This window comes from Gavia stellata, chromosome 15, assembly GCF_030936135.1.
Source record: "Gavia stellata isolate bGavSte3 chromosome 15, bGavSte3.hap2, whole genome shotgun sequence".
Classification (NCBI taxonomy): domain Eukaryota; kingdom Metazoa; phylum Chordata; class Aves; order Gaviiformes; family Gaviidae; genus Gavia; species Gavia stellata.
Window position 1 is genome coordinate 14,266,163 of NC_082608.1, and position 23,549 is coordinate 14,289,711.

The following is a 23,549-nucleotide window of genomic DNA, read 5'->3' on the forward strand; positions in this document are numbered from 1 at the left end:
CATTTGGAGGGATCATGAGAGAATATAATTCTCTTTCAACTTCCAAATGAGTGCCCTAACCAGCAAGTCAGGAGATTTCACAAGGTGGCAGTTACATGTAACGAAACACCAAATATGCTCATTACTCAGTATTTCATAATTATTAATACATTTTAATCTCTTCTTATCTGGAAATTTTCCAAGGTAGTCCTATTTTTATTTTGCTTAGTAAAGAAATTATTGCACCTCAGAGACATAAAAGAACTGACAATCTTCTCCATTTTACTTTCTTTCAGGAATTAAGTTGGAAAGCTGCAGAGCATTAAAGTGATGTGTTTAATGTGTGGTGGTATCCTATGTGCAGAACATTTTATCTGAAACTTTGCAGTAGCCCCGAACTTTTTGACTTCCAAGGTGGAAGGGGTAGATTCTTGAATACTCCTGTGCCTACAAAATAACCAAAAATGAAGGAGGACAATTGTTTACATGCCGCTCTTATCTGCCTGGGCATGCTGTATTACAGCCATGCCATAACTACAGAAAAACTGAACCACGCAAGGCCATCACTTCATGGTCACCATGAAAAAGGGAAAGAAGGACAAGTTCTGCATCGTTCAAAAAGAGGCTGGGTGTGGAATCAGTTCTTTGTTATAGAAGAGTATACGGGACCAGATCCTGTACTAGTAGGAAGGGTAAGAAAGAATTTCTTTTTCATTCATCAATTAATAATTATTAATTTAGATTATTATTTTGTGAGTTCCTTTTTTTTCTTGCCACTGCTTTTCTGTTGTATTAGCTGCTTCTTCAGCAGCTACTTATTCACCTAGAATTAATTGTTTTATTGTAGCACAATTAGGTCGTATTTTTCTTAGCACCTTAAGTGAATACAAATTTTTCCATTGACCTTAGCAGTCTTTGAATGAAGGTGTACAAGGTGTTATTTAACACAACAGCAAGAACCACAGCAACCACTTGAGCAACAATATGTCTCAAGAATATCTGGTATCATTCTTGAGTCTTTAAAAAAATAGTGATTAAAAATGTAGTGTCTAACCCAGCAGCTCAGTAAAAGGGTACTGCTCCAACAGGTATCTCTTCATCCTTTCATTCTGAAGTTATCAGTAAAATTAAATATATGAGGGGTATGTATAGAGGGAGTTATATATCTGTGTGCACAGGTGTACGTACACACATCCTAGACTAATTTTTTATCCTGTTACTGTCTAACACTAACAGAATATAAATACATAAATAAAAGAGTATATTTGCCAGTTTATAAATGGTCGGCAGAACTGTGTTGACTTAGTGGAGAAGAGCAGAGAACAGGATCAATGACAACAAATGCCATTCTGGGTATTCTGATTTAAAAGATGGTTAGTATTGTGCAATTTGTAGATGTCAATATAAAATCAATAAATCTATAATTTGGCTCAATATTTCCCTCATTCATCAAACTGAAGTATGCATTGGTTGCAAAAGTAAGAATGTTTAGTAAGCATTTGTTACTTCTTTTATATTAAAGAGGTTGTAATTAAAAACTATTTGGCAATCACTGATTGGCTCATTCAGTACATCCCATCTGTCACTTAACAGCTTTTTACATGCAACCTAGTAGAACATGATTAGTATGAAGTCTACAAAATCTTTGTAAAAATTACTTTTCCTCCCAACTTCATTGGAACAAAGAACGTGTTATAACTATCTTCTCATGTATTCTCTTCCTTAAGTCTTCAAAGCTTGGGCCTCAGTAGCACCCTACGCGTGGCAGCATGCAAGTCTGTGCAGGCAGTTTCTCTGAATGCAGGGCAGATGTGCTCACAGCATGTGCCCAAGTATGGACTATTGCCTGATGTAAGGCAAGATTTTTGAAAACTATTAAATTGTAGTAATTTCATGAACTTTTGTTGTTTCATAAACACACGCATGAAATGTATACCATCTTGTTAAGGTATGTCTTGTTTCTCATTTTGTAGCTTCATTCAGATATTGATTCTGGAGATGGAAACATTAAATACATTCTCTCAGGTGAAGGAGCAGGAATCATTTTTGTTATTGATGACAAATCAGGGAACATCCATGCAACAAAGACACTGGACCGGGAGGAGAGAGCTCAGTACACTCTCACGGCACAGGCTGTAGACAGGAACACTAACAGACCTTTGGAACCACCTTCTGAATTCATTGTTAAAGTTCAAGATATAAATGACAACCCGCCTGAGTTTCTTCATGAAAACTACCATGCCAATGTGCCAGAGAGATCAAATGTAGGTAAGTAATCATAAATGCACTTCAGTTCCTGGCCTTATGGAACATGTTGCATTGTCAGTACGTCTTGGCTTTATTTAATTCTTGTCTAGAATTTTGAGAAGTAAAATTTACTTCATGCTCAGCCAGTGGCTCAGTCAATTTATCTAATCTGCTGACCAAATCAAACCCTGCACAGCTACTAACTGTCATGTTTGAAGTGTCTCTAGATGGTTCCTCCTAGGAAGGAACGTGAGGGTCCCCTGGAATTTATGGAGTGTGAATCCTTTGGTGTAAACGTCAAGATCATTCCTTTGGCAGAGCTGTGTAATAAAGCTAAGGAGTTACTGCCACACTACCTATTCCATTTTCATCTCCTATCTGAGCTTGTGTCTCTCTCAGAGATTTCTACCCAAATGATTTCTCTGAAACTTCCTGAGGAAAAAGTAAAAAGAAAACTCTATTGTTTGGCTGTCTAACAACAAAAGCAATATAACGCTTAAAATACTGAGGAAAAAAACCATAATGGTATAGAGTGACTGCTGGCTTTTTTATCTTCACTGTTTAGAACAGTAATCCACAACCCAGCTGGTGACAAATCTTTTTGGATCGTGTGAGTCTATTTTGTCATATATGAATTACCAAGCAAATTTTTTCATTTACCAAACCTGGAAATCAAAAAATTAGGAAATAGTTGTGCCATATGACTGAAAGCATCTCTGTACGGTTCTTACAGATGTGTTTGCTTCTGACTGTATTCCTTCTGTGTTTGCTTTCCATTTTTAGGTACATCAGTTATTCAGGTAACAGCTTCAGATGCTGATGATCCTACCTATGGGAACAGTGCCAAATTGGTTTACAGTATTCTTGAAGGTCAGCCGTACTTCTCGGTGGAAGCTCAAACAGGTATTATTGAGCAGTTTATTTGAGTAGGACCTCATAACTGGAATACATTAAAATGAAGAACTAAATATATTGACTGAGGCAGTACAGTTGGGTATATCTCCTGATGTGTTTGAGCAAAGCTTCCTTCATTCTCTCTTGATTCCAGCTAAGCTCTTTTGCAGGTTGGTCCCCTGGCATTTGGTAGAGCTTCTGGGTACACTATACTAGAAAGATGATACTATTTCTTTTGTGGTATGATACAGCATGATAGAAATGGCAGTTTCTGTGCTGAACTGTAATTCTCCAGGGTTGTTCTGTGTTCAGCTGTGTTGAATATTTGGGCTACTTCCCTTGCATAGCATGATGCACAGTGTAGGGAAAACAGAATCTGTGCCACCGCTGCAAATTTTGCTGTATTTTAATGCAAACTAAAAATGCAGTATATGATTTTTCATGATGTGAACCTGTGAAAATTTGTGTGTGACATATTTTCTTTGTATTTACAGGAATTATCCGAACTGCCCTTCCGAATATGGACAGAGAAGCTAAGGAAGAGTATCATGTTGTAATACAGGCAAAAGATATGGGAGGACACATGGGAGGCCTCTCAGGGACAACCAAAGTGACAATTACACTTACAGATGTCAATGACAACCCACCAAAGTTTCCACAGAGTAAGTAACAACAAAATCCTTACTCACATTTACTACTAGTACCCATATTCGTATAGTATCAGACATATTCAAAACTTCAAAAAGCAGTAACTGATTGATTAACACAGCACACATGTGAATAGATAAATATGGTTTACACATTTTTGCTAGTAATATATAGGGCTTTAGTATCCGGATTGTTTTCCTTGTGTTGCAAAGTGAGACATTTTTTAAGGTCAAGATTAGATTACAAAGATTCCTAACCCTACACTTCATTTTTGAAACTACTGGACCATATTATGTTAGAAATATACCTATGATGTGATCAGGGAGACATAGTCGGGACTTCTCTGTTAATGGAGGAAGAAGCCCCATTTCTTGAGGGGTCTCTTCTGTGTTAAGCCAAATCAGTCAAAAACGCTAGAAAATGTACCTGCCCTGCAGCAGTGCTGGGATAATCTGGTTTACTTCCTTTCCATTTTCATAATTCTAGTGTGGATGTAAAAGACACTTTAAAAAAGGAAGCTGTGTTTAGTACTCTGCTCAGACCACAAGAACTTTAAGAAATCATTGCGGGGAAATAGGAGGAAGTTAAAACAAAAATCCCCTCATGTATTGTGTAGGAACAGATTCTTCTGTGTTGGGAGAGTTGCAGTATGCAGCAGTCACAGTGTGTATGCAGCAGAAAGCTCTCCAGTTAGATTTACAGTGTTTGAAAGAATTCTCCAAGTGGCCTCATGCCTTTCAGTACTCCAAGTTTATAGCTATTTACAAGCATGGTTATGATAGTAATTTTCAATGAACAAATCCACTTTGTTTTTTAATGAAGGTGGACAAAGGAAAGGAGATCTATTTTATGTTCTTACAGCTGTATTTCTCAGGCTTGAAGTCCCTTGCTTTTCTTGACCCTTGATGAAAGTGTTGCACAATCTATTAACTGCTCCTGATTATGCCCTTTCAGGTCTTTGACAGACCTTCAAGTGAGTGAGCATAATTTTTTATTTCACATAACCTTTAATTTTAAGTGTTGATGCTTCATCCTTTACTTCTGTAAACACCCTCAGTGAATGGTGAATGTCCATAAGGATAAAAATTAAGACTGGATACTCCTCAAGACTTATATTTACCACGGCAATACAAACCAAATTTAGTACAATTACATTTTTAAATTGATGGTTGAAGTGTATCGCTGGTGGTCAAATAAAGTCATTTTTTATACCTGTGCTATTTATTTTTCACGTATAAAATTAATCAGGGCTGACATTAACAGATTCAGTCTTCACAGTTGGGTGGAAGTACACTAATAGACCCACACATCTGTTCTGCATCTCATCTCTGCATGGGTTTTTTTTTTTGGAGGGCAGTGTATGCACCATCCCAGCCCACCCTGTTTCTCCTCTGAGCAACCATTATGACACTGATATGTCCTGGACGTGACCATCTCTCTAACAGCTCTTCTTCCGATGTGGCAGCTTCCTGGACCCTCATGCAAGAGCTCAAATGACACAGCCAGTCCCTAAATGTAAAAATCTGTATCAGCATTTTCTACCATTCTAATAGAAAAGTATTAAATCCTAAAAAGTCAGTATTTACATACCTCACAAACATACCTTTTCGCTCCAAATCATAACCTGGGACCCCAGTACATGGTATTTTGTTGAGTAACTTCATCAAATGATGGATTTTTTTTCTACAAATTCAAGCCACTTTACTGAGTGTTTTGGGAGAATATTTAAAATTATCAGAAATGTCAAATAGCAGTTACCCTGCTTAAGCATTCACCCCCAACTTTTTTTTTGTTCATTGCTCAAACCCTTAATGAGTTATGTGCTTAAATTTTGGGTTCTAAGTGACTGGAGTTAATGACCTATTTCGATGACATGTGTCAGTTGTTTTTATGGGTAATGAACCAAGTCGCTGCCTGGTGTAAGTCTCCTGACATTCCTAGAGTGTAGCAACAAAGAGCAACTGGGGCAGGGGAGGGGATAAATTAGATTATTTTATTTTCTCATGCTTCCCCCCCCCAATTTATTAATGCTGATAAAGTGGCAGAAAATGTTGACACAGATTTGTACATTTAGGATCAGGTTATGTTATCTAAACTCTGGAGTGGGTTGGGAAGCTCCTGGAATCAGTGCTGCCTAAAGGACAACTGTTGGAGAGAGATTTATCCAGAAACAGTATTGGTCTCCTCTGGTGTCCCTGAATACACAAGGAAAAACCTGTACGGCAACACATCTGTGGGATGTTTAGGGATGGTTTTCCTCTTGGGGTTTGATGAGGGAAAGCCATTTTTTCTTTGGTATGGAATCCCGTACAAATTGGTATTTATTATCTGTTGTGTTAAATTTTAATAATAATTTCTACTATATGTTCACACTCCAAATTAAAGACATACAAAGCAGCAGATTTATTCTTCAGCCAGCACAGCAGAGAGGTCTTATCCAATTCATTGTACAGAATTTGTGGCTCCTGAATGAACGGGCAGAAACGCTTCTGGACTCTACAGAGTTGAAGGTCATACCATGAGTCATATGAAAGAGAATTTTCCTTCCATTTTTGTAATAACATTTCTGATTTGAATGATAAGCTTGATGTCACAACAATTTCTGCATTCTGAATGATTGGTTCTCTTTTTAACCCCACCGTGAACAGAGAGATATACAGATGTCGTGTAAAACATCAGTGAGGAGGTAATTTTATATGGATTAGTGATATGTCTTAAGATTTCACAGATGACTTGCTTCTCAGAGCTCTTTATAACATAACATTCCTTCAGGGGATTGAAAATGTAGAAAATTACTGTGTTTATTTGGAACTTACAAGTTAAATCAGTAAATATACAACTGGAGAGCAGGCTGCATACTTAAGGCAAATGCCTTTTTTTCTTCCACCAGGTGTGTACCAGATGTCGGTGTCGGAAGCAGCTGTCCCAGGAGAGGAAGTAGGAAGAGTGAAGGCCAAAGATCCAGATATTGGGGAAAATGGCTTAGTAGCTTACAGCATCATTGATGGAGATGGCATGGATATGTTTGAAATTACAACAGATTATGAGACTCAGGAAGGTGTTGTAAAGCTTAAGAAGGTGAGTAATACCTACTAATGCGTAGTAAGTCTTTGTTGCTGACAGAATATTTGGTAATAATGGTTTACCACCTGAGCTAAAATATCAGTAAATGCAATTTCACTTTATTTGTTTCTAAAACTGTGATTAACTCTTAATATTCCCTTTCCCCATTAGTGAATTGGAATGGAAGAAAATAACCAAGAAGAGTCACATAAATACTGTACCGTGGATTAATTGCACAAACTAAATGAATTCATAATAAAAAGTCACGGTAAAATAAAATGCCATCAGCTTCATTGTTAATGAAGTTTTGCCTAGCGCTGATAAGTAGCAGACATTCACTGCTGCTTTATGTTCAGTCTGAACAGCCTCATGCCCTGTAACTTGAATTCTTCATCTGTGCATTGTCCACGATATTGTTCTGAAGGAGTCACAGGCTATGCGAAAAGCAGCAAAAATACTGAGATGATTTCATATACAATCTATCAGTGTGATCTTTAAAAGTGTTATTAAATGAATTTTAAATTACAAATTATAAATCATAAATCTTATTCATTATTTAAGCATTATTATTTTGCCCTTTGTATCTTTATAGTTATTCATCTCTCTTGGAGATAATCAAAACACAAAGGAGAAGGCCTGGGTAACTTAACTTCAAAGTTAGCCCTGCCCTGCACAGCGGGGCAGTCTCTCAGGAAGAGACCCAGCGGTCTCCTCCGGTCAAAACTGTGCTGTGGTTCAATTACTGTATCTGTTCTAGAGGTGGGAGTGTATTTTTTGTGTATTTTAAAACGTGGGCAAACTGTCACACCATTCAGTCTGTGGTGTTAGCATACTTTGTGACTTGTGGTTGCCACCTGCTTCTCAGATATTTAGAGGCGTGATCATTGTGAGGCTACAAATACTGCAACGCTGCATTTCATGTTGATGACAATGCAGATACGCTGTGACCTCCCAAAAGGACCTACCTCATGGGGCAGTATTTCACCTCCTCTTTGCAAAGTGCTATGAGATCTATGGATGGAAAGAACTACAGAAATGAAAGCACTGAGAACCATCTTCATGTTTCCCCTGCTACTTAAATTATTTAACTTCTCTTTGTCCTATCTCATGGTGCACCCAGTAGCAACTCAAGCCACATCGATATCTCTACAGGAATGCCTGCCAGCTTGGGATAGACCAAGCCTGGCATTTTGTGGTAACCCCTTTCCTATCCATTGCTGTTTTGTGCTATCTGGAAGGCTGCATGAAGAAAAGGTAAATTTTCCCAGTAAAGATGATTTCCTGAGTGATAAAGCAAACAAAGAGCAAGACAAGGTCTCTGTCATGATATTTTGAGTGCCTTCCTATGCTGCTCCATACATAGAATGTAGCTCCTTCTATTTGAGTCTTTATGTTTTTAAATACACACATTTCAGTCCAAGCTTGTTGATAGATGCTCACATTTGTTTTATGTCATTGAATACTAGGGGACTGCTTACTGCTTTTACACTCTAGTTTTCCTAACTGTGGAATGCATTGTCTTCTTGTTTCTTGCAGCTCTTAGATTTTGAAACCAAAAAGTCCTACAGTCTGAAGGTAGAGGCAGCCAACGTACATATTGATCCTAAGTTCATCAGCAATGGGCCATTCAAGGACACAGTAACAGTGAAGATATCAGTGGAAGATGCTGATGAGCCACCTGTATTTTTAAAACCAAATTATATTTTTGAAGTACAAGAAAATGCAGCATCTGGTACTGTGGTTGGGAAAGTACACGCCAAAGACCCTGATGCTGCAAACAGTGCTATAAGGTATGCTTCATTAGAGCAGGCTGTTTCTTTCAAAGCATTAGCTTTTAGAATTATTATGCAAGCTATTAAGGTAGTGTGATAGATCTAACATAGTAATATTCTAAATTAACCCAGAATATTAATAACTTTAATCATACAGTGTTGTTTTTATGCCTTGTTCCATAAGCTACTAATTTCTCAAAGCCTGTATCACTGAGAAAGCATATCATAGCTATGTCTACCTAAAATGTACTTAAGGACATCTGTGTTAGACTCTATTCTAAATTATATTTTCTATAAAATATCCTATGCTGTTACCACAGCATGTTTTTCCTCAAAAGATAGAAGTCTACGCAGTAGATTAGAGATTATGTTGGGTAATTGTTAAGCGTTAATTGCTATGACAAGCACATACACACACCTACTTTCTGCAGTTACATTGGTAGTCTTCTATTCATTTATTTTTGTTTGTCATGTTCTCAGTGTAAATTAAATTGTGAAACTCTGTTTTGTGGGTATAGTTAACATTTCAAAGAATTGCAAGGCAAAGATACAAAAAAGAGCTCTATAAAGCTATACGAATGTGTAGATAATGGATAATATTTAATCAGCTGGTATGATCAATTACCATTCTGAGTAATCCAAAGATCAGAAGACTTAAAAGATCTTCATGATTAATATGAAACAGAAGAAAACATAAATATCTCAGTAGATATTTTTATCATGTTTTATAAGAGAAGAAAATAAAGAATATTTTTGGGCTTTATATATTAAAGACTTCAAAGAACAATAATTTTCACTTACTACAAACATTCGGACGTAATATTTTTTCTAAATGTAGAAACCAACCACGTGAATCTCCTTTTAAAAGAACCGCATATCGTCCCTTTGACAATGATATTAAGGGTAACGATAAGTGTACTACTTATGATTATTTAAAAATAAGAACAGTACAGAACAAATTTGGATGAATGAAACTACTAAGTCCTTCTTTTATTTAATTACTGACTTTTTCAATCTTCTTTAGATATTCAATTGATCGTCACACTGACCTTGAAAGATATTTTATTATTAATGCAGAAGATGGCAATATCAAGACAATAAAAGCTTTGGATAGGGAAGAAATTGCTTGGCATAATATCTCTGTCTTTGCAGTTGAAGTCCGTAAGTATTTCACGGAGATACTTTATAATCAATGGTATAAATTCTGTAGTCTTCCAATTGTCTCAGTCTGATAAGCGGCAATAAATCCTAATAGAAATACTTTAGCCTATTTCATTTTTACCTGCAGACAGCTGGGTTTTTGCTTGTTTTGAGAGGTTTTCCTGCTTCTGTTTCATTTTGGTTTTACTTACTCCCATAGACAAACAACACCAGGAAGCCAAAGTTCCAGTTGCAATTAAGGTTGTTGATGTCAATGACAATGCTCCAAAATTTGCAGCAGCCTATGAAGCATTTGTCTGTGAGAATGCTCGAAGCAATCAGGTATGCCTGTGCCCACCACCTTCTCTGCGCATGAATTTCTTTCTTCGGGGCGTTAGCCCAGTTTTGCACTGGCAGCTCAAATGAGTGGTAGTAAATGAATGTTTATCTTGAAATCTTGGCCAAAATGCCTAGAGCACACAGAAAGGCACTTTCCTGGGTTTTTATTTTGAATTGCTATCAACAGTTATAGATACAGTGCTTTGTGCATTGAATATGACTGGTGTTGACTGGGAGTATCCACAATCACATGGGCAACGAAGCTGTTTGGGAGCAGCTTTTCCAGTTGTGAGACTGTTTTGGATATTAGAGAAATACTCAGCATCTTACGGGAAGGATCACAGTACACTGCTTGGAGGGTTTAGCCTACAGATTTATCCCTGAACTATCTGGGAGGAGGAGGGGTTAGTATCATATAGAAATACTGCTCTACGCATTATCTGCACTTTTGGAGTTAGTGTAGCATTTTGGAAAGGACATTGTGCTGACTCCCTCTAGCTGCTGAATTTTCTGTATAATTTTATTTAGCCTACTAAGTTATCGTTAGCATATATTTGTATATAAGAATGTATATATAGGTGTATACTTTTCCATCTATAGTTCTGTGTTGCTTAAATGTAATAGCAAATAAAGATTGGCTGTTCTAATTTTGAGTCTGCTCTGTGTTTATAATTGCATACATTTCTTGAGGTATTGGGGGGGGGGGGTTCTGCTATTTCAAAATTCTTTGTATTCAAGGATTTCTCAGAATGCTGTCTATATGTGATGTAACCAGAGAAGGAGCTGTTCGTTTACAGAGTACTTTTCTTTTACAGCAATTTATTACAATTAGTGCTGATGACAAGGATGACTCGGCCAATGGACCAAGATTTATCTTCAGTTTACCACCTGAAATTATTCATAATCCAAATTTTACTCTCAGAGACAACAGAGGTTTGTGTGAAGATTCCCTCTATACTAGTGTCCAAAGAAATGACAAAGGAAAACTAATGGCCAACATAATGCCATGCAACAGCATTTTCATTAACTTTGACAGAGTATCTGTTTTCCAGAGATTTAGGGGAGGAAAGCAGGAAAAATATAGCTGAAATACAGGGATGTTCTTGGAATAATGTAATGTTTGTTAACTCACTTTCATTTTCTCGAATATGTATTTTAAATTACGTAATAATACCCTACATGAAAAAGCCACTGACATTTTATCTCCCAGGAAGAGGGTAAAAAACATTGACAAAAACATTCACTAAATGTAACTGGCAGATCTCCTTGATTTAGAGAAAACTTATTTGCTAAGCTAAAATTAGCTGAGGCAGGAAAATTGTTAGGTTGCTTGTATTTGTTCGCCTTTCTCTGCTTGCTAGTTTTTTAAATTATAGATCACAAGAGAGATGGACTAGATTCCTAATGGAAAAAAATCACTGCCATGCTAACCTTTTGTAGGAAATACATATGTGGATTTCTGCTGTGAAACATACCCAGATGGAGTATATCTTAGGGTATGGGTATCCTGATCCCTTTGCCAATTTTCTGTTCATGAAATATAGTATAGTCTTGCATTTAGATTGGTGTTAAGGTATAAGAAATTTGTAGGCAAAAAAACCCAAAAAACCCAGGCATAGGTGAATGTCAAAACTTATTTGATCATCTAACATAATAGCATCAGTAAACCTAACTTGCCATATGATATTCTCATTCAATGTTCATCTGTTATTTTCCTGTACATGGAAAAAACTGCTTCAGCTTCTAAGAAATTGGTTTTAGTTAGCAAGCTTTAATGTTTGAAGGAAACTTGACTGTTTTCTGAAATGTAGAATTCCATTGAACTGGTTTAAGTAATGAATCCAAAGGATTTCTTCTAGATTGCCAGAAGTACAAAAGGCAACTTAATCCAGATACATGATTTCAGTAACAACGTCTTTCTCTCAAGTGTTATGTTGTGGCATACTTCATAACTCTTATCACATCTGAAGTGAGGGTAATTATCATCAGAATTCCCAAACAAAATTTCTGTTGTTCTTGAAGGATCAAAGTTCTACTGTTGCTTAGTGTTTGACACTTGTACATACATAAGCAATTCATAAAGTGGAGGGGGGATATATTTATTCTCTTTAAAGTAGTAAAACACAATTTTTGAAAAACTGATGAATGTATTTTTAGAGAGAAGTAAATAAAAATATATTCTTTGCTTGAGAACCTGAGGCCAAGTTTCTCTTTAAAAGATATTTTATGGTCACCGTATCAAACTGAAAATGGATTGGATTTTATAATCTAACAGAGGAAGCACAGGTCAGAATTGAGATGCTCTGATACAGCTGTAGGCAAATGGTGTTATGGTTCCTGACTGCAGCCAATTCCATTAATCCTTTGTTTCCATATGCAGCAAATTCATTCTTTTTTTTAATGACAAAGTTAACCCAGATAAAAAAGTTTTGTAATGGAAATTATGATGTCAGCTGAATGTAGTGACTGTACCTGACAATACTGCAAAAGGTTATTTCAGCAAGATGGTATTTAAGGAGTGAATCTTCCTGTATAATTTCGTGTTTAGGAAATGAATAGTGTAACGAAATCAATCCATTTCCATGCTGTCTTTCCCTCATTTTTGTACAATCTTCAGTGCAGTGATGTTAATTTAACTACTTCTGTGTTTGTTTTTTAAATAAGTTATGGTAGAGAGCAAAATAAAAAGTTAAAATTCTATGTACTTCCATATAAAAAAAACTTCTCAGAGAAAGTGTGTTACCATTTGCAAGTAAAATAATTTACATGATCATTTAAAGTTTCTTTTTTCAGTTGTAAATTGAAGCCACTGCTTTCAGAGGGAATTGCTAGTTTTAGAGAAAAATGGCTTTATTAACTGTGGAGAACAGTTAATGAAAACTCCAATATTTGGGTCTATTACAGAACTTTAAAGTGAATACAGTCCTATAATTATCATTTAATAGAGTTTCTTTCTACCAACTCCTAAAAGTAATCACATATTGCAGTAATCCAAAAAACGTAATCACATTCTACATTCTATTAATAGCCTACTGTGTTACCAAGTTTTTCAGCTGAGACTATCTTCCATAGAAAACATGAGATAATGGCTTATCACATGCTGTGATAAAACACTGAATTACTTTTGCACTGTTTACTTACATTATGCCACGTAAATAAACAGCACTGTGTTTGCCCAGGCTCTGTTCAATTTTGCTCCCATTGAAGTCAGAGCTTCAAAGGAGCAGTAGAAGCTCGTGACACTTCACAGCAGAGAGATGGATTTTTAGCAAATGGATTTCCTGCTTTTAATCCTGCTCTGTCCTAAACTGAAATGCCCTTTACTTGGGCTCGCTCACCTTGTGCGGAGGCCTGGCACGTAGCCGATGTTGCTGGAAGGGTTGCAGCCACCTTGCTTTACCTTGCTGGGCAAGGACGAATTACACCACAATGGCCAAAGTGAGGTGTAGTAATGTTCTCAAATACGCAAGCTAGTGCTTTACAACAACTGAAATTAAGTTTGTGAGGCCACTAAAATCAGTGACCAAAATCCACTTTTTTAATAGAAACATGTCCTCTGGCTCTCAATTTCAGACCTTGAATCAAGACAATACAGTGACACGATTTTCCCATGGGTTATCCACAGCAATTGCCACTGCCTGGTAGTGATTTTCGACAGTTAGACCCCTGAAATTGTCTAGGTTTCTTGTTGAATCAGCACTCACATTCTGATATAGGTGATACTGCTCACACCGCAGTCAGCTTCTTTAATCTAGAAGCTAAAGAAGCTAACAAGCCCCCAAAAGCTAAGCTACATTTGCCTGTATGTAGAGGAAAAATTGGAAAACCGGCACTAAGATCACCAGAGAAAAAAGACAAAAATCAAAGGTCAGGAAGATGACTATAAAGATCACCATAAAGTAGAAGATTTCATAGAGGGTATAGGTAATTTTCACTTGCAAACTTCTGGATATTAGATATCCCAGTCAATAATAGCTGGAAAAATAAAAGCGTGTGTATTTTTCTGTACGATGTTGAGATGGCTGTTTTCTGCCTTCTGTCTTGTGTTAACCCCCATTGTGTTCGTTAAGACTGTCAGTCAAGTAGCTCCCATATGTGTTAAGTTATAGTTTTAAGCTGGTATTGACATTTAACTTCTGTTACTTGGCTTAAAAAATGCCATTATACCTGGATTATAGTTATACTCCTGGGACTTGAAAATAATGAAAAAGCAAGGATGAGAATATTAGCTAGGATTAGATGTTATCTTTTATCTAGGTAAAAGAGGTTTTTTCCTCTTATGGATATTATGTGTTTCTTCTAAATGTGAGAAGTGAACATAAACAGAAAAGAAGTCTAAAAAAATGACCTTTTAGGGTTGATATATGGTAGTCCTTTCTAAACTTTACCCAGGGACGTTGATTGGATTTTTCTTTTTAAAAAATTATATTAAGCTAAAAATCACTTAAAGTTAAACCAGATAAATCAGCCATTGGATCAAATTCAGCCTTAGTGTAATGTAATTGACTGCAGTGGAATTGGCCAGTCTGTGTAATAACTGAATAATTTGCCATCCTTTTCTTATTTCTAGATAGGAATACTATTTAAGCTGCCAAAATTCAAGAAAAATAGAATATACTAAAATAAAAAATGTGTAGCCAACAGATTAAATATACTAATATATGATATTGTCTGTGTTTCCTTCCAGATGGTCTTTGCAGCTCTCGGCAGTTGTAGCTCAGCCCACTATTAATGTTCATATTTTTTGCCACAAGAATAATCTGCCCTATTGTGATCTTTCATTTAATAGAGCAGATCTTTGTTCTCATATTGAGGAAATGAATTATTAAATGCATTTTAGAGAACCCTGTGGAATAGTTTTATTCTATATCAATATATATTAATTCAAGTATTACTTGATAGGTTAATAGATATTAGATGTCACATTTCTATTTATACCAAATTGTTACGAGCCCCTTAATTTAAAGTCCTAAGATAAGGCTCTGATCACACAGACACTGATATCTCTATGGTCCTTTAAAAAATTGTGCTACAAAGCCTAGCTGGGCAAATGTTGCATGTAAACATTTAGGAGGTTAGAAAGACTCTGAAAAGAGACGAAGGGCACATCCAAAACCCACAAGTAATAAATAATCAGATCTTTATCAGCTTCTCTGTCCTTAGCAAATATGACCACCATGTAAAGGAGAAGTTAACAAGCTGTTTCGTATCCAGACGTTATTTTTGTGAGACTTCAGTATCAGAAAACTACCGTTCTGTCATGCCGAGGTAACCACGCTGGGCATCAGGTGTGGCGGGCCTGGCAGGAGAGGTGTAGGTATGGGGAGATGAATCAATTTGGCATGTAACAAACAGATCCTGTCTAGGGTAGTCCTGAAAAAAAATCTCATCCTTTCTGGCGTGATCTGTAGAAGTTACTAGCGGGAGAGTCGGGATAAGCAGGGCCCTAGGGCAAATATCCTTCTCACCCTATAAAATGACCTGTGTCCACCAAATTTGCGGACCATTTCAGACCTTGTCCTACATGAGGGGTAGGACAAGGGTGCAAGGGTGGTTAATATAAGGCAAGAATACTTCTCTTTTGGTATAATTTATTCACTAACTTTCATGGAAATAGCAGTGATTAGATCATTAAGAGAGGTTTTATGATTTGCATTATTAAATTGTGGAATTTATGCTGACTCTTCAACAGGAAAATGATTAATCTTCTGCAGTACCCCAAGGCAATAGTAAAATGGGTACTGTTGGAGGTGAATAGCCCTCCCTTAGTTGATAAAAGAACCATTCTTTTCTTTTTTTTTCTTTCTGTTGGATAGTGAAAACTAAAGAACGTGGCAAACCAGAAAAGTTTGTGTGAATTAAATCCTCATCCTAAACTAGTTTTTGAAGGTCTGAAAACCACAGATATGATTGTTTCATTTTATTTACTTCAGGATGTTTACAATTTTATAAACTTCGGTTCAGTCTGAGAACTGAGAAACAAGGAGCACAATAAAGAAACGCTGTTTGTGTTTCCTTGCCTTTGTCCGGCGTGGCTGGGAGCGGGAAGCACTGGCCGTCTCATCCCAGTGTTTCATGTCACACACTTCCCTTTCAAATGCTTTTGCCCCAGGAAGTGTGAAGAACTATCCAAAATGACCTTCCGTGCTGAGCTGGCAGCTTGGTTCCCACCCCCTGCCCTGGAAGGCCCATGGCAGGGGACCCCTCAGCCAGAACAACTGGGCATAGCGTTACAGCAACGCTTTTAACTCTTCCTCACAGCCACGTAATTCCAAATGTCCCCAGACATACTGTGCATGTGTTTCTGAATTCTGGCTTTGGGCATTAGGGTGAAAAACAGGTTCTGATAAAATACTGCTTACTTTAGTGTTTCTTACTGAAACAGGTCAACACTGAGGCTCAGATATGCTAATACACAGCAAATGCTGGCTTTTCATTTTGGTGGGAGTCTCATTAACACAGGCCATTTCACTACAGATTTCTGCCTTCCTTTCCTGTAGGTCTGACACTAAGAACAATAGATCAGGGGGATTTGGTTTCTTCCCCTCCGCTGAAAGCTTTAATTCTGGAAAGGGACTAGAACCAGCTCAAACTGCAATGCCAAGGCCCGGTCGTTCTGGAGGTTGATGAAGTATTGTGAGTTTCCCAGCAAGTTAGTGGGGTGCTAAAGGAGGTACTAACAGAGATTTTTTGTGTTCCTTATGTTACGGTCATCACCCTAAAATAATTAAACCTGAGTGTGGTACTGTATGAGTGAAATCCAATACCGTAATTGCTCTTGGGCCATGAGGAAGGCGATACATTGTACTGGTTTATTGTACAAATAATGCTAAAGCATCTGAAAATTCAGAGCCATTGTAGCAAGATATATTTTTTCAAATTTACTAAGAGGATGACTTTGTGGAAAAAATAATGACGACTATCTCTCTTCTTTAAACAGATAACACAGCAAGTGTTCTTGTTAGACGTGAAGGATTTAGTCGCCAAAAGCAAGATTTGTACCTTCTTCCCATTGTAATAAGTGATGGCGGACTGCCCCCTATGAGCAGCACCAACACCCTCACCATTCGGGTCTGCGGCTGTGACAGCAATGGCTCCTTGCTCTCCTGCAATGCTGAAGCCTACATCCTCAATGCTGGATTAAGCACTGGAGCTTTAGTTGCCATTCTTACTTGCATTGTGATTTTGTTAGGTAAAAAAGTTCTTTACATATTACTCTTCTGCACTTGTTTGTGTTAAAAAATTAACCGTGCCTTCAGCTCCAAAATGGATAAATTAATCTTAATTTCTTAGCTCTTATTTTTATAGGAGGTACTATTCTGCCTGGCTGAAATGCAATATATGATAACTGCAATAGCAAACACCAATGAATTTGTCTAGGTGTGCTCAGAGAATGTCCTTTTGCAGCCTAATATCAGTTAATCAGGGACACTGTTTAAAGGAGGTCATGACATAGAGTTTTAAGTTTTGTGATCTTCCCTGGATGACACGTTCCTTATTGAGGTCAGCCAGGATTAATGGCTCCTGCCAGCTATTTCCCTCTAACTCCTCTTGTGTTGAAGACAAATGAATGGCTCAGAAGACCTGCTTTTAATAGCGTGCTGTAAAATATTTACTGATGATTTGAAAATATTTATAAAAATGTTTTAATATGCCCATAGTAATTTATAGTCTTTCTTTTCTTATGTGTTTTAAAGTTTTTTTATAGAAATTTGAAGTGAGAGGGAACACAACAACAAAGGCATGTGTTTTGAGGTGTTGCTTAAGAAAAATTCCATTTTCATGGAAATGAAACATGGAATTAGGGTTCAGCTTTGGGCATACAGGAGATAGTAAAGATTCATCTTTGTTTTGTGATTGAGCTGCTCAAAGGCAGTGCCATAGTGCTCAGGCAGCACTGGGGGGCCACAAATGCTTTTCTTGAATTAGTCTTGTACTAATGAGCAGTTAGTAAGAGCAATGGCATTCAGCCCAGATAGAAAACCTCAAATCAGTATGTTCAATTCTGTGTACAAACATCAATGCTTTTACCTAGCTAAGTATGCTGAAAATGCAGATGTTAGCAAAAATACATGATGAACTGCAGCACAAAAGTTGAGGTTTCAGTGAATGCAATAATCTATCTATAAAGCAGCTACAGTTTGAGGGTGCAGTCTAACCTGCCTTTTTTTTTCCTATAGTCATTGTAGTGTTGTTTGTAACACTGAAAAGGCAGAAAAAAGAACCTCTGATTGTTTTTGAAGAAGAAGATGTCCGAGAGAACATTATTACTTATGATGATGAAGGTGGAGGGGAGGAAGATACTGAAGCTTTTGACATAGCTACTTTGCAGAACCCTGATGGCATCAATGGATTTATTCCTCGTAAAGACATAAAACCTGAGTATCAGTATATGCCAAGACCAGGGCTTCGGCCGGCTCCTAATAGCGTTGATGTTGATGATTTCATCAACACAAGAATACAAGAGGCTGATAACGATCCAACTGCTCCTCCGTATGACTCTATTCAGATCTATGGCTATGAAGGGAGAGGCTCAGTGGCTGGTTCACTTAGCTCATTAGAGTCAGCGACAACAGATTCTGATTTGGACTACGACTATCTACAAAATTGGGGACCTCGATTTAAGAAACTTGCAGACTTATATGGCTCCAAAGACACTTTCGATGATGATTCTTAACAATAAAGTTTAAGATTTGGCCTTAAGAACTGTGTCCGCTGTTCTGAAGAATCCAGAAGAAATGTAAGCAGGTATTTTTTTAAAAATCAAGAAAAATCTCATTTAAACCTTTAAGTTTGATAGAAAGGATTCCTTTGCTAAAAAAGGACATAAAAGTGGTAAATACTGTGAAGTACCTTTTCCTACAAAAGGCAAATATAGAAGTTGGCTGCCAACTTCACTAGAGGAAAAAACCCACTTAAGAAATACAAAATATTTAAATGAAGGAAAATGCTAAAAGTGAACCTTTTATGTATTATGGGAATACATAAATACGGGAATTAAGGGAAATCTTTTATGTGTTATGAACATCTAAATCTTTTATGTCAAAGAAGCTTCCACAAATTAGAAAAGATAACAGTTCTGAGCTGTAATTTCGCCTTAAACTATGGACACTCTATATGGTAGTGCATTTTTAAACTTGAAATATATAATATTCAGCCAGCTTAAACCCATGTGATGTATGTACAGTACAATGTACAATTATTATGTCTCTTGAGCATCAAACTTGTTACTGCTGATTCTTGTAAATCTTTTGCTTATACTTTCATCTTGAACTAATACGTGCCAGATATAAAAACTCTGTCTTGTTGCAGTGGGAGGCGCCCTATTTCTATGTCATTTTTAATGTATCTATTTGTACAATTTTAAAATTCTTATTTTAGTATACATACAAATATCAGTATTCTGACATGTAAGAAATGTTACAGCATCACACTTATATTTTATGAACATTGTACTGTTGCTTTAATATGTGCTTCAATATAAGAAGCAGACTTTGAAATAAACTGATTCTTTTTTAATTCTTGTTCTGGTTATTAAGCATATAAGGAAAAACATAGTGTTTCTAATGTCCCATTTATAGTTCTGACTAATTTACTACAATTGTGACCTTTTAATAGCCTTATTTATTATGTGTTTGTAGTTGGTTTGTTGCCTTGTTAAGTGATTATTTAAAAATCAAGTACATTTTACAAATGTTTTTTAGATTAAAAAAATGTAATGTCTGGTGAACATTTTGTACCCTCTCTATCTACAGCTTGTGGCTGCTGCCAGAACACAGTAATAATCTTCATATAGTACTACTGTGTTTTCTGGATTAAATTAAGTGTAATACTTTTCAATATTTCCCATGTAATATGCATTTATCTTATATCTTAGAAATTCCAGAGGTTTCGAAAATTACTTTATAAGTGGACAGGAGTACTCTGTACTTACAATTTACTCCAGGCTTGTGAATTTCCGTATCTGTGCTAAGCTTCTGCGGGTTCTAGAGACTTAAATCTGACCCAGTTTAGCTATAAGTTCCCTAAAGACTGTTCTACCTGACAATTACCTTACCTGAGTAGTAATTAAGATTCTGGCACTTACTTTTTTTTTTTCTTTTGATCTTTTTTTTTCGTTTACTGCAGTAGAATAGCATCGTCTACTGATAGGAAGACATTTTAATTTGTGATGACGGAAATACAGAGTGCTTTCAGAGTTGTTCTTTGTATTGTATGTTTTTAATGGAAAAATGATCTATAACTTTTTTTATATTAGTTCAGAATGAGCAAGGGATTGGAATATGTTCCGCGCATCAACATTTTCAGCATTTGTGTACAGCTGTACTTCTGCTAAATTTAATATAGTTTGCTGTTTAGGGTCAGAGATCAGCAGCTGCAATATGGGAAGAGGCAATAAATAGAAAAGATACACATTTTTCTACCGTTCATTTTACAGACCCTGTCCTTCATTTGCAGTCAGGTACCAAACTGCTTGATCTGAGAGGAAATCTGATTTGTTGGTGTATTGCTTTTCTGAAGACCCCCATATATATACTTAGATTAAAATTTAACTCATTAAAATTATGAATGATGTTTCAGTGCTATATTCATAACATATTCACTTGTCCCATTATGTCCCTATGATGTTTTATAAGGCAGAGTTTGCTAAATCAGCAGATTTGCTCTACAATGTTTATTGTAATATTTCACTTTATTATAGCTGTATGCATTCTATATAATTCTATAGGTTATTATTAACTCGGTTCAAATTTCTTTGGTTGTTGATTTTTCTCTGTTTATAATCCAAAGAATATTTTGCTAGATTTGCACATTTCTCCATTATAAATTTAAATAAACATTAAAAAATGAAATGAGTATCAATTTACAAATTAACAAATGGAAATAAAGTAAAAAAAAAGTAATTTGTAGGACTCCATCCTCATTGATGCTATCTGGGTTTATTTCACTATTGAGCAAGTTTTAGAATTAATAACTGCATTTTCTACATTTTTATGTTTAATTTTAAGGAGGACATTGTCAACTACATTTTTTAATAGTTTTAAATGCTTTGAGTTTTAGTCTCTATTGTTTGTAGCACTCTCGTAGATGCTTGGAAATAAATTTTCTTTCCCTGCTGGTTTTGTCCTTTTTCATTTGATTATTTTCCCCTTCCCAGCAAATACGCAATTATAGTGCTTTCTTAAGTTAGTCTTGCTAATCTCAGCCAACACTACCTCTGAAATGCTGGGAATTATACTCATTACATATCATCTGCAGGACCCCCAGTGAACAGCGTGTTTTGGCACAAGAACAGGACATTTATTTGTGTTAAACTTCACAGCAGTGCTCGCTGGCGTCTCGGGTTTATAATCTGAGAGTGTAAAAACCAGCCCAGCGCAGCAGTACTGGGTTAGTCCCCGACACGAATCAGAGAAGACTGTGGGCTGGGACTGTAGTTTGTTGCAATGCTCCCAAGGATCTCGGCACTCTGGGATTTACTTCCACAAGTTACTTTAGCATAGTCTCTCTCACTTCCCGACTGAGCTCAGGGAAGGACTGAGCCTCACATCCACGGAAGGCAACTGAAAGATTAATTACAACTTCAGTGGGTTTGAAGACAAACCCTAATTAAAAGGAGGATCACCACGACTAAGCCAGGTAAGGTAAGGGACGGTAGCAAGTGCAGATGATAGTTTGGCCTCTTTTTGCCCTTTTTTAAGTCCTGCCTGAGACATCATTTGGGGAGGCAGGGGGGAGGGCAACAAAACCCCTCCAAATACGCTCAGTAACAGACAGTGTGACATTAGCCGGGAGAGAGGTTTATTTTATGAGCTGAGTACGTGTATGTGCTCGTGTTGGCAAAACCATGCAGCTCCTTGTCTAGCTGCTTATCACCAGAAGAACTTGCATCTGACCAAGGTTGACATGTCCTTCATCTCACATATATCCGCGGTGCATTGGTATGCAATTTCTCTCATGACCGGCAAGAAGCAATTAGGTATGCAAGTTCAGTGTTGGTTGCTAAAGGAACTCTCAAAACTTCCACTGATATGGACGGGAAGGGTTTGTTTGGGATTTTTTATATTGCCTCTATCATGTTCTTGCCATTGTGTCAAGCAGTTTTTGATACTGTGTCAAGGGGTACAAGCTTGCGAGCTTGCCACCAACATTTATGTGATCTTGTGCAAGATCATGCCTCAGAAACTGATACAACCACAGATGAGAAAAGCTTTTAAATAATTTGCATGTTTTCTTGGCTGCGTATTGTTGACTGACTGACAAAATAAAATGCTGAATTTTACCGTGTTGGTGCTGATAAGGTTACAGAAGTAGTGAAGAATGGGAATTTAAGTCAGGATCACAAAGAGGCAACCTTAGTTTTCTGGGACCCAAAAGCCTGGAATTCTTTTATGAATTCCCCATCCAGCAGAATTCTCAGAATTATGTGTTTTTATTGAAAGCCTCAGTAAACAAAAATCTAGGCAGACCTTGTGCAGGTTTCCACTTTTGTGACTGATCAAAATACTGACCTACTATATCCAAAGCTGAACAATCAGCACCAGAATCACATTCTGTATTAAAACAAACAAAGAAGCAAAAAGGCCACAAAGGAAGAAGAAAAAGGAATGGCTCGTGTAAGGGAATGAATGAGCTGGTCAGAATTAGTTAGATGCAGGTCTCTGGAGCTTTGCTATTGTTTTCACTAATTTGGGCTGAGGCTGGGAATCGACCAGTTTGACCCAGTTCCATGCCCAGGCATGCCAGTGAACAAGTTTTCTATTATTTAGGATCACTAATCTCAGCATTTGATAAGGAAAGATGTTTCAAATCCTTGACTGACCAAGCTGGGCTGGCTACAAGTACCCAGGTCACAATAAGAATGATTTTAACCAACTCCGACCTCTTCTCAGTTGAGATTCATAGATTCATAGTAATTAGAAAAACACGCTTCTTGTAGCTCTGCACAAAGTCCTGGGCCTTGCCTGCTCACCAGCTTTAGCTCTGTATTTGGTACTCCCTCCCTTAGTAACTGCAAACCCTGCTTCCAAAATTAGGCCTTCTGCCTTCTCCCGGCAGAGGAAGTGCAGAAGCTACGACCTCACACACAGGTAGCAGCTTTGCCATTTATGGCATGGTTATCTTCATGTGTGCACATGCACAATGGACTTTGCTGATGTCCAAGACCTCCTACCTCCTGGACAAACGTGGTGGGTTGTACATGCCAGGGGCAAGGGCTTACCTGTGTGGGGGTTTCTGCAGAGTACATGGAGCATTTCAGGTTTCTCTGTGGAAAGAAAGAGAACACGGATGCCCAAAGGGGAGACTTGCGTGGACTGTGTGTGACTCTAAGACCTCTTTCCAGGTCAGAGAAGTGTCGTTTTCAAGAGTCTTTCAGACTTCCCATTGAAGCCAATTTGTGTTCTATGAATAATTAAATGTTAACTGGGACAGGGAATTGAACCTGAGATTATCAAAGTCCTTATG

General features: G+C 37.1%; 1 protein-coding gene across 3 annotated transcripts; it reads left to right on the forward strand.

The window, feature by feature from the left end:
* Nucleotides 1-312: 312 nt before the first annotated feature.
* Nucleotides 313-21,199, forward strand: CDH11 (cadherin 11). 3 transcript variants are annotated; one of them, XM_059825036.1, is made up of 11 exons: nt 313-671; nt 1,953-2,247; nt 3,010-3,129; nt 3,615-3,782; nt 6,659-6,846; nt 8,368-8,621; nt 9,628-9,812; nt 9,964-10,085; nt 10,898-11,015; nt 17,023-17,274; nt 18,263-21,199. In XM_059825036.1, the coding sequence occupies exons 1-11, from the start codon at nt 444-446 to the stop codon at nt 18,757-18,759; spliced, it is 2,427 nt and encodes an 808-aa protein (XP_059681019.1). In that variant the 5' UTR covers nt 313-443; the 3' UTR covers nt 18,760-21,199. The 3 variants fall into 3 exon arrangements, with proteins under 3 accessions (XP_059681019.1, XP_009815128.1, XP_059681020.1); XM_009816826.2 differs by having other exon boundaries at nt 9,628-9,764; XM_059825037.1 differs by lacking the exon at nt 3,010-3,129 and having other exon boundaries at nt 9,628-9,764.
* The last annotated feature ends 2,350 nt before the right edge of the window (nt 21,200-23,549 follow it).

Bases quoted from the DNA above. Each gene is read 5' to 3' on its own strand.
- CDH11 (XM_059825036.1), top strand. From the start codon at position 444: ATGAAGGAGGACAATTGTTTACATGCCGCTCTTATCTGCCTGGGCATG. The intron at 672-1,952 runs GTAAGAAAGAAT...CTCATTTTGTAG, and splicing joins ATCCTGTACTAGTAGGAAGG to CTTCATTCAGATATTGATTC. The intron at 3,130-3,614 runs GTATTATTGAGC...TTGTATTTACAG, and splicing joins CTCGGTGGAAGCTCAAACAG to GAATTATCCGAACTGCCCTT.